The 17,307-nt window shown below is 37.8% G+C and overlaps 1 protein-coding gene across 4 annotated transcripts in view; it reads left to right on the top strand.

The window, feature by feature from the left end:
• The window catches only part of ghra (growth hormone receptor a), a 56,880-nt gene that overhangs the window by 32,158 nt on the left and 7,415 nt on the right, over window positions 1–17,307 (top strand). For all 4 annotated transcript variants that reach the window (XM_049485693.1, XM_049485692.1, XM_049485691.1 and 1 more), the window contains 6 exons: window positions 11,670–11,802; window positions 14,028–14,197; window positions 14,290–14,468; window positions 15,387–15,540; window positions 16,846–16,936; window positions 17,080–17,149. In XM_049485693.1, coding sequence (XP_049341650.1) covers window positions 11,670–11,802; window positions 14,028–14,197; window positions 14,290–14,468; window positions 15,387–15,540; window positions 16,846–16,936; window positions 17,080–17,149 — 797 coding nt within the window. The remainder of the gene's footprint in view (window positions 1–11,669; window positions 11,803–14,027; window positions 14,198–14,289; window positions 14,469–15,386; window positions 15,541–16,845; window positions 16,937–17,079; window positions 17,150–17,307) is intronic.

Below are 17,307 nucleotides of genomic sequence, written 5' to 3'. Positions count from 1 at the left end.
TAGCTAATATCACCCTGGCTTACTGGAACACTCAGGGTTCCTCAGTGCAGTGCTGTCGGGTGGCATCAGCTACTAATCAGAAATCTAGTCTTACTGTAAATAAATGGAAGCGCTTTACTCACCCAAGTATGTTTTCAGGACAGAAATCTGTGAAGATTAATTTCCAGCGGTGGTTTGACTTTAAAAGAAGATATACAGTTTTGTTAACCTAATTTAGCTTAGATTTACTGGTCTCACCTCACAAACAGACCAGGCATGTTCTACCCACCAAGTTTCTTTCCTCAGTTGATTTCTTCTTGCTGCAACTATTTATTTAATGATGAGTGTATATTTCTGAATCATTTCACAAAAAAATGAGTTTTAAGCATGTGTTTTTCAAGCATTTAAAACTGTAAATGTGTGAGAGAGTGCACGATGTGAACACTGGCGCTGTGAGTGCCTCAGTAACCCTGCAGTAATTCCCCCTCATTATGGCTATAACTGCAATAAAGCTGTTATAATGATGGAATTAGTGAGGATTATGGTCATTAGAACAGATTCCCACTCTGATTCTCTCTGACCACCCTGAACCAGACTGACAATGAGTCCCTGACTCACTGACTCCCTGAGACTCAGATTAGACCCCAGTCTGCTGTTCCCTGACTGTAGCTGACCTCAAATGATCTGTCTTAGTTCAGAGTGTCATGAAATCCAAAGCTGCTTGAATTGATTTAGGTTGATTTGGTTCATTTTGGCACAGCTGAATCTGTGAAATGATCAGTTTAATCAAAACATATGGTTAAACTTTATTTACTGAAACGCCACCTTCAGGTCAGTGCGGTTTTACACACCTATATAAGTCTGTGTGTGTGTGTGTGTGTGTGTGTGTGTGTGTGTGTGTATGTGTGCTAGACAGTTATTTTTAACACCTGTTTACGTTCTGCAGCAGTGTCTGGAGAACACTTTATCTCCTTCTTTCTCGCTCTCTCTGTCTCTCCTTCTTTCTTTTCTTTTTTACTCTTTACCCCTACGCTCCAATTCTTTCTCGTTCTCTCTCATTTCTCCCTCTTTTTTTGTTCTCTCTCCTTTTCCTATATTTCTGTCTCCCTTTTCTCCTATTCCTATTCTCTCTAGTCTCTCTCTCTACCTAAATTTTCTAAATTTCATTTGATTTCCTTAATTTCCTAAATAAAGTATCTATCTATCTATCTATCTGTCTGTCTGTCTGTCTGTCTATATAGTTCTCTCCTCTTTCGTGCTGTTTCTCTCTGTCTCTCAGTTTTAAACAGATTTATTCGGCATGCAACATGAATAACTGTTGCCAAAGCAAATAAAAGCAAGCCTAATATTAACTTGATAAGATTCTTCTTAATATTTTCTCCTTCGATTTCTCTCTCGCTCTCTCACTCTCTTTTTCTGTTGCACACCCAGTCTCTCTCCAACTCTCCTCTCACTCTGTATCTCTCTCTCTTTTCTTTCTTCCTCTCTCCCTACTCATCTTTTTCTGTATCTCTCTTTCTTCTCTTTTGGTCTTTCTAATCTGTAATCCTGTAAATATCTTGATCTCTCTCGCTCTCTTTCTTTCTCTTCTCTCTCTCTTTTAATAGCTTTTCTGGCATGAATTATAATTCATTGTTGCCAAAGCAATTTAAAAAATCTTAATGTTGACTTTGTCTCTCTTTATCTCTTTTTTTACCCCTATTTTTTACTCTCTTTCTCTCTCTATCTCCCTCCTCTGTTTTGCTCTGTATCTCTATTGCTCATTCTGTTGCTATTTCTCTCTCTCTCTTGCTCTTTCTCTCTCTCTCTCTTTCTCTCTCGCTTTTAATAGCTTTTCTGGCATGAATTATAATTAATTGTTGCAAAAGCAAATAAAAGAAAGTTTAATATTAACTGTAATAAAACCCTCTTTCTGTTTTGTCTTTATCTCTCTCTACTTTTTAGTAGAGGTACTACTCTCATCTTTTTCTCTTTCTCTCTCTCTCCTTCTCTGATGTAATGATTGTGAGCGAAAGAGGTAAATTTATTCATTTAGGGGTTAAAAGAATGAGTCTGACAGAGAAACATAGGTTAGACTGTTTTTTTTTAAGTATCAGATTTGCTGACAACTAAACTCTAAATGATTCAGGCTGGAGTTTGTAAACACAGGTTGTCAGTTCCTCCAGATAAATGTTTCCAGCTCTTTAAAGCAGGTACACGTCAGGGTGAAACTGGGCCGAACTGCACCGGAGCAGAACGTTTAGATAATGAGAAACTGAACAGCACTACAGCGCACTACAGTCTGTCTGTAACGGCTGATTCAATCCCAACATGAACTGATTCACTGAATCGCATTAAAAAAGAATCATATGTTAACTAATCCGCTTACAGATGATCACTGATTAATTAGGTAGATTTTAATCTGTTGCATGTGTTTGTGTGTTGAGTGTACTTTCAACTATAATTCTAAATTATAGCCCAAAACACAATCTAAAGATCCATAATCCGTAATCATTTTAAAATCAGAAATTTACACTCAAAATAAAAACTGCTACAAAAACACCACTTCAGCGAAATTATTCAGATCTGCAGTGAGTGTGTGAAGAGCTGAAATAATCACGCTGCACTGAATCGAATACGACATAACAGACTGAATAATTTTCAGTCATTTGAGATTTCCACTTTTAATTGATTTTATTTTATTAAGACCTTAATTTTATCACTTTCAATTATGATTTACAAAACATCTGGAGGTAGACGGTGTATTATTTGTTGTATATACTGTACTGCAAATATTATTATACACTGACGTGCAAAAAAATCAAGGGATTGCTTAGGAACACCCTTACCTGTATAAGTTGTGAGGTGTTAAGTTGTGAGTGAGGTTGAACACTAACCAGTGTACTCATGGCAAGGAAATGTAAATGATCAAAAATGGACTGAGGCCTGATGCGTGGGTACAATGTAACATTTCTGAATCTACACAGTGTCACGTGTGTACCGGGAATACATCATAAAAAAAAGCTCACCCACAGTGGACAGCACATTGTGGAATTATATATTGTGGAATAATAGTGTTCGTCATAACCATATTTACAAGCCAGTTGGTTCTAAGACTGCATTGTGGATATTTCGGTACTTTGACACTTTTATCAAAATGACATACTATTCAAAAATGATTTTGTATTATTATTTAATATTTTATTTACATGATTTTACTGAAATTTTATTATCTCTTTTTTATGATTCACTAAATCCGTGGAGCAAGAAGATTATGAACAACAATAATCTGATACATTCAGATTGAATTAAATTGAGTGATAGTGTAATCCAGATTTTATTTCATGACACAGAATTATTCATTTTGAGATCATTTTAGATTTTCACTTTAAGTCATTAAGTCACTACTTCTTTGAGAAACTGTCAGCTTTTCTTGAGAGCCAGGAAACAAAGCAGTTCTGTGTGTCTGTATTTGACTGTAAAACTCTTGACTGTGAGTTGCTGAGATTACCTAAAACTCTGTGGTGGTTCATCTTGTTTGACAACTGGACATTCCTGAATGTGGCTGACATCTGGTCTAATCCAGCGGTCTGAAGCATGTTTGGAGATTTTGGGGTTTGGGTTCTGTGGGTTAAAGAAGAAACGCACTTTGGCTCCAGAAACCCTGAGCTGCTCTTTAATTACAGACAGGCGGGGGCAGGGAGGGGAGGCTGGAGCTGAGCAGAACGAGCTCGTTACTCTGAGAGGAAAACGAAGCCTCGGCTCTAGCTGGAGGTTATTGATCAAATGTATGAATCGCTGGCCCTTACCTCGCATTCACTGAGACCAGAACACAGCTGTTATCAGACTGTGATATCCTATTATATTTAACTGGTTTATTTTATTCTGTATATGTATACATTTTTATACCGTTTTACACAACTGATTTCCAGCCTTTCTTAATCCTTACAATTTAATACAAAGTTCCTTTAATATATAGCCTGAAAGATTGGGGCTGAACTGACCTAGGCAAAATAGGTGTGGCTAATCTGCTGTAGGTGGAATTATGTAAAGCTAATTACAATATAACTATAAAACATATAAAAAAAACATATATGCATTATAAAAAACATATTTTTTTATTTTAATAGACAGGTCTAAACCACTGTAAATTAAATTAGTGGGGCTAAATTTCTAAAAGAGTGGGGCTCAACTGATGTAGGCAGAATGGGCACACTAAACTTTTTAAGGCACAATGGCTGGATGAATGGGTGGGGCTAAGTTAGATAATTGATGGATAATTGATGTAGCTAATGTGCGGAACGTGACATAATTTGATGCTGCTTTGTGACATCAGTTGTACAAACACTATAAAAATATATTTAATTTGATTTTATTGGGTTTAGAGTGCAAATTAAAGTGCAAATTAAAAAATATATGCATGCACTTAAAAGTGTATATATATATATATATATATATATATATATATATATATATATATATATATATATATATATATAATATATATATATATTTTTTCCAGAACTGTGGCTTTAAGAGAAGAGTTATAAAACACACAGCAGCAGTGGTGTGGCTGAAAACGGGCAGTCAGAGAAGTAAACACAAGTCTGTTCATTTCTCTGAGGCTGTACAGGCCAATGTCCTCCTCCATCAGAGAATAAAATAATAAAATAATCCTCTATTAGTCCTCAGGAGCTGGATTTGGGTAATTGCCACATGAGCGAAAGCAGAGCGCAATTTCGCTCCAGCGCACCCGAAAGCATGCCGGGGTTTGGAGCTTCTCCACTGACAATTACAGCCCAATGAAAAGCAGGATGTTGTATTAGTGTTTACCACACTGCTCTGTTCTCATCACACAGCTTTAATCAGAGCTAATACTGCAGAGCACAGACAGCAGTGAGGGCCAGCTCCAAGCCCTGATATACAGCTGTTCATCCAACCAGTATTTAATTACAGTATATATAATTAGCTACATAACGAAACATGTGTGTGTGTATGTGTATGTGTATACATATCCCATTTACTGCAATTGATATGTTTCTAATAAAGTGATCAGTAAGCGGATGTAGATTGTTTCTAATATAGTGGCCAGTGAGTGGATTTTGAAGGATGTTTCTAATATCGTGGCCAATGAGTGAATGTTGATTGGTAGGTGTTTCTGTGGTTGAGTGTGTGTGTGTGTGTGTGTGTGTATGACAGCATATCTGCTGCCCTGCAGCCTGGCTCTTCCTGCCTGTACCTGTTAATCTTCCTGGGCTCTCGTGCAGTCGGTAAATGAGCTGGAAAAGATTCCCCCTCTGCACTCCTCCGCTGATAAAGCTGCTATTTCCGTCTGTTCACAACAATTTATCGCAAAGTTTGAATTGGCGGACAGCAGCCTGTTTATTGCAAAGTTTGTTGTGTCACGGAGAGAGCTCTGTCTGAGCCGTCTCCTAGATACCGGCCAGCGGCACCGAGAAAACATGTTTTTCACCTGCAGAAAAGCTTTAGCTGCAGAGAACATAGCTGCTTGTTACACGCTTCTCACAGACACCTCAGGAACTCGGCAGCACCCCTTTACAATGATAATACTCTTATAAATGGTTTAATATGTGTTCTGTAATTGGTCTTAATTAAGTTATGAACGCATTACATATCATTTAAATGTATATATGGGTAACACTTTATAACAACTTTCATTAATATACCATTAACTAATGATTAATAACTGTTATTTTTCACATTTTAAGAAACTAAAAAGGTGCTTTCACATTTGTAAATACTAATGAACGCATTGGCAACATGAACTGCAATTGATAAACATTTGCTAGTTTTTTTTTTTTTTCTAATTTTTCCCATTTTTCTCCCCAATTTACACGGCCAATTACCCAACCCACTCATTAGGACTCCCCCTATCACTAGTAATGCAACACACCAGGAGGGTGAAGCACATGCTTCCTCCGATACATGTGAAGTCAGCCACCGCTTCTTTTCGAGCATTGCCGAGCAGCCAGCGCGCTTGGAGAAAAGCACAGCGGCTCGGCTCCGGTACATCAGCTCACAGACGCCCAGACATTACCCTAGGAGTGTGATGTGGGGAGAGAGCGCCATCTACCCACCCAGAGGGAGCAGGGCCAATTTTGCTCCCTCTGACGCCGGCAGCTTGATGGCAAAGCTGCATGAGCTGGGGTTCGAACCTGCGACCTCCTGCTCATAGTGGCAGCGCCTTAGACCGCTGGACCACTCGGCGCCCCAACATCTGCTAGTTTAAAATTTGTATTTAATAGCGATTTATTAATGTTCAAATACTGATGAGCTTATGATTTGCTAACATTTGTAATATGAATATCCATGCTGATAAATGTGTAAAAGTGTCATGTGTAAGCATTTGTTAATATTCAAATACTGATGAACTACTGCTTTGTTCACATCGACTGATCATTAGTTAAAATATAATATATAATAATATATTAATGAAAGTTATTAGGAAGTGTTACCATATGATTTAATAAACATTCATAAATGTGTGTGTGTTTGATTACAAAGTTATGCAAATTAAATATTCACAAATATGTATATAACATTTAGATAGAAACACTCCAAAAGGACTTTACACTGACAAAGTAGGAAGGTTTTTCTTCTGTAAAGTTCTTCTTTTCCTGTAATGGTCTAATAGGAGTCACATATATCACATATATTTTTGAAGAAAATAGTTCATATCCTGTGAGCTAGCTTGAAGACCAAAGCTTGGTTTCAGCTTTCTCCTCAACACCTCTACCCAACTCTCCAGTGGATGTGTTCAGTTTCTTTACCAGCTCACCTGATTTAACATCATTAAGCACTGATATGCCAAACCAGGTGTTAGATGATAGCTTGATGATAAATAGTTTTGGAGATGGTTTAAAGAACAGGGTGTAATAAGCAATCTTTTTTTCATAAGAATAAAATTTTTTTATTGTAATACTAGTGTTTTTACTTAGAGTTTTTACGAGTGACTGGGTGAGTGAGTGAGAGAGTGCAGAGAGGTGGGTTAGAGCCGTGTTTCTGCGCTGGTTCAGTCTGTCTCTCAGTTGGACATGTTGCGTAATCTGGAATGTGGTGGGAGGAGGCTGGAGTTGCGGAGCAGTTTTGGAGAAGTTTGGGGTTTTTAAAGGCGGAGGGCGAGGGTAAGCTCAGGACAGACAGAGAGACGCTCCAGACCACAGAAACAGTGTCCAGACTTTTTATCATCCACACACGCAGGAATCCCTCCAGACCTTCTAGACTCTAAACTGAAAGTGCTGATCCAAACTGAGTTGTTGAGTTACCATAAAAATAAATGTTTAAAGTCCAGATTTATGAGCGTTTGCCCTAAAACCAGGAACAGTGAGCTTGATCCTTGATTAAAAGTTTGATTCCTATCTGATCCAAATACTTTAATGCTGAGTAATGTCAAATACCGTTTCAACTTAAATTAATTCCTTTATGTCGAGTATTGGCTGTTACAGATCTGATCAGATCATCTCATACGAGATACTCTCATATGTTGGGTATCGTCCAATTTTGATCTGACCCATATACTTTAATGTTGAGTATTGTCCAAAATTATCCAATCTGAGTACCACATGCAGGCTATCATTACATATTGTGTACCCTAATGTGTAATAATGTTTAATATTTTCCGAGTACCTTAAGACAGAGTATCATTTAGTATCAAGTACCTTAATGTTGAGTATCCTCTGATATTATCAGATTTCAGTACCTTTGCACAGAGTATCATTCAATACTGACCTAAGTACCTTAAGTTGAGGATCCTTTGATATCCTCTGATATCTGCTATTATCCGATAATCCGATAAGTACTGATCTAGGTTTCGTTACATACTGAGTACCCTAATATTTGATTTTGTTTGACATTTTCTGATCTGAGTACCTAAAGCAGAGTATTATTTAGTACTGATCTAAGAACTTTAATGTTAAGTATCGGCTGATATTTTTACCGCCTGAGTACCTTTAATACAGTAGTATACAATACCGAATACCTTAATATTGAGTATTGTCTGATATTTTTTGATCTGAGTACCTTTATGCAGAGTATAATTTAATACTGATCCGAGTACCTTAATGTTGAGTATCATCTGCTATTATCTGATTTAAGTACCGCAATGCAGGATTTTGTTACATACTGAGTACCTTAATGTTTTTACCATCAGATATTATCTGATCCAAGTACTGCTATGCAGAGTATCGTTACATACCAAGTACCTTAATGTCGAGTATTGTCTGATATTATCTGATTTCAGTATCTTTGCGTATAGTATCATTTAATACTGATCCGAGTACCTTAATATTGAGTATGGCCTGCTATTATCCGATTTGAGTATCGCAATGCAGGGTATCATTACATACTGAGTACCCTTATGTTTAGTACCATCGGATATTATCTGATCCAAGTACTGCTATGCAGAGTATCGTTACATACCAAGTACATTAATGTTGAGTATTGTCTGATATTATCCAATCTCAGTATCTCTGCACAGAGTATAATGTTGAGTATCATCTGACATTTTAACATCTGAGTACCTTTAATGCAGTAGCATACAATACCAAGTACATTTATATTGAGTATTGTCTGATATTTTTCCGATCTGAGTACCTTTATGCATACTGATCTGAGTACCTTAATGTTGAGTATTGTCTGATATTATCCGAACTGAATATCGAAATGGAGAGTATTATCCAATACTGATTTGAGTACCTTATTGTTGAGTATCATCTGATATTATCCGATTTGAGTACAGCAATGCTAAGTAAGATCTGATACATATCCGATCTGATCACCTTAATAGTCAGTGACTATTTATGCTCACTATCCCTTTATGCCAATTATTGGCCATTACTGATTTAATCTAGTTAATTTTATGTAGAGTATCTTCCAATATCGATCTGAGTATCTTAATTTTAAGTATTCACTGATATGTCTGATACAGATTTAATCTGATCATCATATGATTCGATATAGTTGAGTATCGAGAAGTACAGATTCAATCTGTGTACCCTAATTCTGATTGCCATCATCTGATTGGCTCCACACTGCTGTGCTCTGGGAATAAAAGGTAAAAACTGAGAATTTTAAGTGGATTGGGCTGAAAGTAGCTGAAAGCTGATTAATTAAAATGATCCTGGATCAACCACAGTCAGATCAGACCATCGTTACTGTATGCAATCAAATCCTCAGTGCAGCAATGTTTTAATGTCTAGTGTAAAGCCATCCCATAAAAGTGAAGGCTGTTACTGCGGCAAATAGAGAAAACATCTGACTAATATCCTTGAATTCTGTAGGAATGCTGGTGTCTACATATTTTAGACACGTAGTTTATTCTGTAGTGCTTCTCCTCTCGTGGCTGCGTTCCTGCAGCCGCTCTTAGATTGAGTTTAGATTTATACTCAGAGGTGCCATTTTTTTCACGACACCAAATAAACCCCTGATCCCGGCGCTCCAGATGATCCGGAGCTGAACGCAGGAGCTGCTGATTTATCCTGCAGCAGGAGGGAAATCAATGGCAGCCAAGGGTCTTATTTATGACTGCGCTAGAATGGCTGGTGGGTTTGGCTTTAGGAGGAGCTGCAGGAGAGACACGAAGAACGCTGCTGGAACTGTTCAGCTGTGGAGGCCCTCTGAATTCCCCCAGCCACAAACATTAGAGTCCTTCAGCCAAGACATGACTGGTGCTTTTTAGCTTTAGCACTGGAGCTATGATGCTAATGTAGCTAACTATTATTAGTAGCTTATACCCCAACGATTAGCACTGGGGCAATGAGGCTAATGTAGCTTACATTTATTAGTAGCTTATAACCCAACAATTAGCACTGGGACTATGAGGCTAATGTAGCTAACATTTATTAGTAGCTAATAACCTAACAATTAGCACTGGGGTTATGAGGCTAATGTAGCTAACATTTATTAGTAGCTTATAACCCAATGATTAGCACTGGGGCAATGAGGCTAATGTAGCTAACATTTATTAGAAGCTTATACCCCAACAATTAGCACTGGGGCTATGAGGCTAATGTAGCTAACATTTATTAGTAGCTTATAACCCAATAATTAGCACTGGGCCTATGAGGCTAATGTAGCTAACATTTATTAGTAGCTAATAACCTAACAATTAGCACTGGGGTTATGAGGCTAATGTAGCTAACATTTATTAGTAGCTTATAACCCAACGATTAGCACTGGGGCTATGAGGCTAATGTAGCTAACATTTATTACATTACATTACATTACATTTGGCAGACGCTTTTGTCCAAAGCGACTTACAATATTGAAGTGCAAATAATAGAAGAGGTTAAGTGCAAAAATAATAGAAGTTAAAAATAAAGCATCTATAGATAGGGCCTTAAGGAGGTCAGAGGGAAATAATGGGATAGAGGAGTAGAGAAGAGGAAGAAGGAGATGAGGTTAGAATTAGTTAGTTTGTTAGAGGTGTTAGGAGAGTAAGTGCTCTTTGAAGAGCTCTGTCTTCAGGAGTTTCTTAAAGATAGCGAGAGATTCTCCTGATCTGGTAGTGGAAGGTAGTTTGTTCCACCATTGGGGAGCTCTATATGAGAACAGTCTGGATTGCTTTGTGTGAATGTTTGGCAAAGCGAGGTGACGTTCATTGGAGGAGCGCAGCGGCCGGGAGGTAGCGTAAGCCTTCAGGAGCGAGTGCAGGTAGGAAGGAGCTGTTCTGTCATCACCTTGTAGGCGATTGTAAGCACTTTGTATTTGATGCGAGCAGCAACTGGTAGCCAGTGGAGCTCAATGAGCAGCGGAGTGACATGGTTGGTTGAAGACCAAAACGTGCTGCTGCGTTCTGAATCATCTGTAGTGGTTTTACTACGGCATTGCAGTAGTCGAGGCATGAGATTACCACAGCTTGTAAAAGGAGTTGGGTGGCCTGTTGCGTCAGAAACGGTCAAATTTTTCCGATGTTGTAAAGCGCAAAGCGGCAGGATCGAGCAACTGAGGCCACATGGTAGCTTATACCCCAACAATTAGCACTGGGGCTATGAGGCTAATGTAACAACTAAGAAATAGGAGCTTATATCCTGGTAGTTATCACTGGAGTTATTAGACTAATGTAGCTAACAATTACTAAAAAAATATAGCCCACCAATTAGCACTAGATCTATGAGGCTAATCTAACAAATGAGTACTAGAAGCTTATATTCCAGTAGTTATCACAAAAGCTATGAGGCTATTGTTGCTAACAATTAATAGAAAATAATATCCCACCAGTTAGCACTGGATCTACAATGCTAATGCAGTTAACCATTATAAGTAGCTTATAGCCCAACAAGTAGCACTAAAGCTATGAGGCTAATGCAGTTAACCATTATTAGAAGCTTATAGCTCAACAAGTAGCACTGGAGCAACAACACTTATGAAGCTATAAAGTAATAAAAGCTTATTGCCCATCATTTAGCACTGGAGCTATGAAGCTAATGAAACAACTGACTGAGTAATATAAGCTTATATCCTAGTAGTTATCACTAAAGCTATTACGCTAATGTAGCTAACAATTAATAAAACATTATAGCCCACCAATTAGCACTGAAGCTACAATGCTAATAAAGCTTATAACCCAACAGTTAACACTGGATCTATGATCTATGAGTATAGTATTGATATGAATCATAAATGACTCACTGTCTCTCTCTTTTTTCGAACTTCTCTCCTTTCCTCTCTCTATCTCTTATTCTCTCTCTCAGAACCCATTGTGCTCCCTCACTTCACCAGCTGTCGTTCCAGAGAGCAGGAGACATTTAGATGTTGGTGGAGTACAGGCAGCTTGGCGAACCTCAGTGAACCTGGAGCCCTTGCCGTCTTCTTCCACCAGAACAAGTAAGATCAGACCTCCAATGATAATGAGGCCTTTATCATTAAAGGGATAAGTCAGTGCAAAAATATACTCCTCCCACCTTGAGTGGAGCAGACTTCTAAGTGCTGGCTTGCATCACCAGGAGGCATACCTGTCAAGTCTCCCGTTTTGGCCGGGAAACTACCGTATTTTACTCCTCTTTCCCGCCGTCCTCCCGTATTAGTATTTTCCCGTAAATTTCCCGTATTCTATTTAAAATAAAAAAAATATATATTATTGAGGACACAGGGCACTGACCGCTCTGTGTCTCTTAACCAATCGTGGAGCCGATTCAAGGAGAAAGTCCCGCCTTTCAGGAGAAACAGCCAATCAGCTTGCAAAGGAGGGTCAGTGTGGGGAAGCCCCCCACCCCCCACCCCCACCCCCACCCCCCCCCGTCGCTGTGAGTTCAGGCAGCTAGTCGGAGCTGCTGATGTTAAAACATATCTGGATATTCAGCGATTTTTCTAAAAGAAAGGTAACGGTAGGCTAATCATGTAAACTGTGATGATATTTTTTCTGATAGCTGCTTAAAAATACTCGTCTCCAAAATAAAACACACAGATTAAACCTTTTAAAATAAAAAAAACAGCTTGTGACTTGTGAGTTTAAGCAGAAATGTGGAGAGGACCGAAATTAACTGAACTAATCAGGGGTGGAGTGATCAAAAGGAAGAAGTATTAATTAAAATTTATTGTGCAGGCCCCTTAGGACTAATTTTTACTGATGAAACATATCTGGTCCATGTCCTTTTAGTAAAAGCTCATGATACTATTTTTAGGTCACCAACAGTAATTTTGCAGAATTTGTGCACTCTTTGTTCAATTTTAAATCCATTAAATAAATAAAACATATATCATATAAAAGAGTGCATTTATTACAAAAAAGATAGAAAATATAGAAAAGGGTTTTTAATTTGGCTGTATTAAAAGAATGACATATGTAGGAATGTCCACAACATTTCAGATTCTGATAATCTAATTGTAGTGTGTAATTGGTTCACTTGTGGTTATTTTAGATTTTTTGTAAACCTGTCTTAAAATGTAAGGGATACTGAACCTTCGTTGGGCTGGTGGGACGGCTTTAAGCGTACAGAGGAAAATATCCCTTATTTTAAAATCTAAAACTTGACAGGTATGCCAGGAGGTCACAGATTAGATTTAAGGTGATGCCACAGCCATCCGTAAGTGTCCGTGAGTCCCAGAGAGCATGCCAGCCCTCTCTCATTCTCTGGGTGGGCTGGATGGTCATCCTCTCCCACAATAAATAGTTTGGGCCTGGTGTTGTTAATCTGAGAGGGTCATGAAGGTGATGTTACACTGTGTGTGTGACTAAAACTCTCAAAGCTAAATCTTTTGAATCCAAAAACGTGATCAAATAATAAAAAGATTACAAATCTGATCTGGCCGATGCTAACCAGTGTTGGTGTCTGTTAGCTGAAGTATTAGAATAAGCACTCAAGGCGCCAAGTGATCCAGCAGGCTAAGCGCAGCCACTATGATCGGGAGATTGCTGGTTCGAATCCCAGTCATGCAGCTTGCCATCAGCAGCTGGAGCCCTGAGAGAGAGAGAGCACAATTGGCTCTCTCTGGGTGGGTAGATGTCGCTCTTAACCCTAATCATTCCTAGGGTGATATAATTTAGCACAAGGCATCTGTGAGTTAATGTATGGGAACCATGCCGCTGCGCTTTCCTCCGAGCAGGTAGCTGTGATGCTACTCGGCAATCGGAAATTTTGCATCAGCCACAGTTTTAAAAGAGGCAGTAGCTGACTTCACATGTGTCGGAGAAGGCATGTGCTAGTCTTCACCCTCCTTGTGTTGTGGCATCACTAGTGATAGGGGATAAACAGCTGACCAGCAGCTAAATTGGAGAGAAAAATGGAATATAATTTGAAATAAAATCTTATATAAAAAAAAGTTAGCAGTAAATGTTCTTCTCCATGCATGTTGAGTTTAAGTGGTCTTGCATTAGCAGTGGTAGGAAAAGTACTGGAGCTTCAAATCTCTTAGAGGAATATTGTGCAAGGCTTCACACTGTTTTTGCAGGAGTTAGGTATGAAATAAATCGTGAAGGAGTGTCAAAGCAAGTTTGTGTCTTGCACTGATACTATATATCTGTAATTTTGTCTGCAGGACTTTCTGTTTCCTGCAAAAAGAAATTGACAGTTACTGATGTTACTGATCCTGTTCTCCTTCTGTCTGTCCAGCCTAATGCCCATTGGCTGGCAGGAGTGTCCGGATTACACGGCCACTGTGGAGAACGAATGCTACTTCAACAAGTCTTTCACCCATATCTGGACCTCCTACTGCGTGCAGCTTCGTGCCACTTCCCAAAACATCACCTACGATGAGTACTGCTTCACCGTGGAGAACATAGGTCAGTCCAGTGTATTTATATAGACATATAAAATTATTTTTACATAAGTACCTGAATTTGACCCTGTGACCCCACTGTCTGATCTTCTGCAGTGCACCCCGATCCCCCTGTGGGGCTCAACTGGACGCTGCTGAACGTCAGCAGGTCAGGGATTAACTTTGACATCCTGGTTCGATGGGCCCCGCCCCCTTCGGCAGACGTGCAAACAGGCTGGATGAGTCTGAAATACGAGGTCCACTACCGGGTCAGGAATGCCTCACACTGGGACAAGGTACCGCCTTCTCACCAGATACATACTGACTCATATTGTACACTGTGGATTCCTGATGAAGATGGTGGTTACAAAAAATCTGTTTTGTGGTTGGGGTCCACCTACAACTCAGTTTTATTTTTGGAGAAGAACACTTTAATCATTCAAAGGCCTTTACTAAAGAACCCCTAAGAAACTATTTTTTTTAAGGATAGAAGATGAGAACAAGTAAATAAAATTTGCTAAAATAAAACAGTAAAATGTCACTGAAACCCAAATTGAATTTGAAATTCTGTGTCAGTTTATTTTTTAAATTTTATTTTAAATTTCAGTTCGTCAAAAACAGTGTTGGGCACGTTACTTTGAAAAAAATATTTGTTATAGTTACTAGTTACTTCTCCAAAAAAGTAACTGAGTTACTAACGGAGTTACCCCCGTTTGTATGCGTGAAGTTAAAAAAAAAAAGTTCATTAAACGGCTAAAGTAACGTGCAGTAACGGCGGGTGCCGGAAATGGTAACGACATTATAGTGACAGTCAGAGTAATTAGTTAGATTACTCGTTACTGAAAAAAGTAACGAGTAACACGTAAGTAACTTCAACACCATTATTCCCATCACTGGTTAAAAATTTACTTCAGTTATAAAACATATCGGAATTTTAATTTAGTGTTCAGTTTCAGTTAAAACTACTCTTATTTAGTTCAAATTATTAAGTTCACTCCACCCTATTTAATCTTAACTACAAATAATACATTTCATTTCAAATTTCAGGACATTCCTACAATATGACAATTCCAGCATTCCACCAATACAATAATTAGTCTTATTTAAAAAATATAAATGTTTGTTTAAAATAAGATATGAGTTAACATTCAGACTTCTAAACTTATTGTTTTAACTTCTGTTCCCTGTTTGTGGTGAATGTGTGATCTGTGCAGCTTGAACAGGAGAGCGGGTCACAGCAGTCCATCTACGGCCTGCAGACCGATAAAGAGTACGAAGTTCGGATTCGCTGTAAAATGTCCGCATTCGACAACTTTGGGGATTTCAGTGAGAGTGTGTTTGTGCAGGTCGCTCCCATTCCCACCAAAGGTCAGTCTACACCCCACAGACATCACACACACTGAGCAGCAGAACAATTAGAACCAATCATACTTTATATTCATTTGTATACACACACAGGAAATTTGGCAGTGTTAAATCAACACTGTTAGTGTTAAATTAACACTGAGAGTGTAAAGTTTTGATTTAACACTAACAGTGTTGATTAACACTGCAAAATTTCCTGTGTACCAATACCATACACAATAAGCATTGCATACTACTACTGTACTATTCTAATAGTATAAATGTATTATAATTCTTGACATTTTATGGTACTTCATTACAAAATTTTATTTGAATTAAAACTTAATAACAGATATTATTTTCTTAGGATTCCTCCTGAGTATTTTTTTATAATTTTTAAAAATACATAGTCTTATAAGGACTATTATGTTCTGGGTTTGATGTTTTTTTTACAAATACAGCTCTGGAAATAATTAAGAGACCACTTCAGTTTCTGAATCAGTTTCTCTGATTTTGCTATTTATATGTATATGTTTGAGGAAAATAAACATTGTTGTTTTATTCAATAAACTACAGACAACATTTCTCCCAAATTCCAAATAAAAGTATTGTAATTTAGAGCATCTATTTCCAGAAAATGAGAAATAATGAAAAAGATACAGTTCTAAAATCAATATTTGGTGAAATAACCTTGGTATTTTAATTGCAGTTAATAGCACCAGTCTTACACACTGCTTTTGGATAGCTTTATGCCACTCCTGGTGCAAAAAGTAAAACATTTCAGTTTGGTTTGATGGCTTGTGATCATCCATCTTCCTCTTGGTTATATTCCAGAGGTTTTTAATTTGGTAAAATCAAAGAAACTCTTCATTTTTAAGTGGTCTCTTTTTTTTCAAAGCTGTACATACTGATGTTAATTTTTATTAGAATTTGATATTTGTTTTTTATATAAATAAAATACTAGATATTCGGGGTTTTTTAGAAATACATACTGAGTGCTGTTTTAGGGCTTTAGTTATTTGTAAGGTTCTGAATATTATTTTTTGTTGTTACGTACTGGATTTATTAGGTTTTATTAGGACTTTATTACTAACCTCTCTAATCAAATACATACTGGATGCATACTGAATTCATACTAGATATTAGTGTTTTTCAGGGCTTCATTCTGAGTATTACGTTTTTTTTTAGAAATTCACACTGGAGTTTTATCCTGAATATGAATTTGAATAACATTTATTTTTGGATACATTGTTCCTAAATGTAATTCTGTGCTTTCTGCATTTGCTGATTAAAACATATCCGTTCTGAGATCAGTTGTTGTGTGTTCAGTTTCGGTGTTCCCGATGGCACTGCTGCTGGTGTTTGGTGTGGTGGGGATGCTGTTCCTCCTCGTACTCATCATCTTCTCACAGCAGCAGAGGTGAGAGCTGTATTCACAGCTGAGTGATGCTCTGACCCACTGAGTCCTGCAGCGGAATTACTTTACAGAGTCTAAAAGCACTGTAGAAGCACTGTTTGATCTGGAGATCATGCTGAAGGACACTGTGCTGTTTATTTTAACAGGTTAATGGTGATATTACTGCCTCCAGTTCCAGCTCCAAAAATCAAAGGGATTGATCCAGAACTCCTAAAGGTAAATTTTGCTCTAAACAATCTAGAGTGTAAAGGTTTTAATGTTGTCTATTAACACAATTATTAATGTTTATAGAACTACAATTTAGATATTAATGTAGTTAGAGATGTATTTTAGTTGCTATTGTACTGAAAATTAATTATGGATGTGAATCATTG

Source organism: Astyanax mexicanus, chromosome 12 (assembly GCF_023375975.1).
Source record: "Astyanax mexicanus isolate ESR-SI-001 chromosome 12, AstMex3_surface, whole genome shotgun sequence".
Taxonomy (NCBI): Eukaryota; Metazoa; Chordata; class Actinopteri; order Characiformes; family Acestrorhamphidae; genus Astyanax; species Astyanax mexicanus.
Note: the sequence above shows the minus strand (reverse complement) of the source record. Positions and strands in the feature narration are given on the sequence as shown.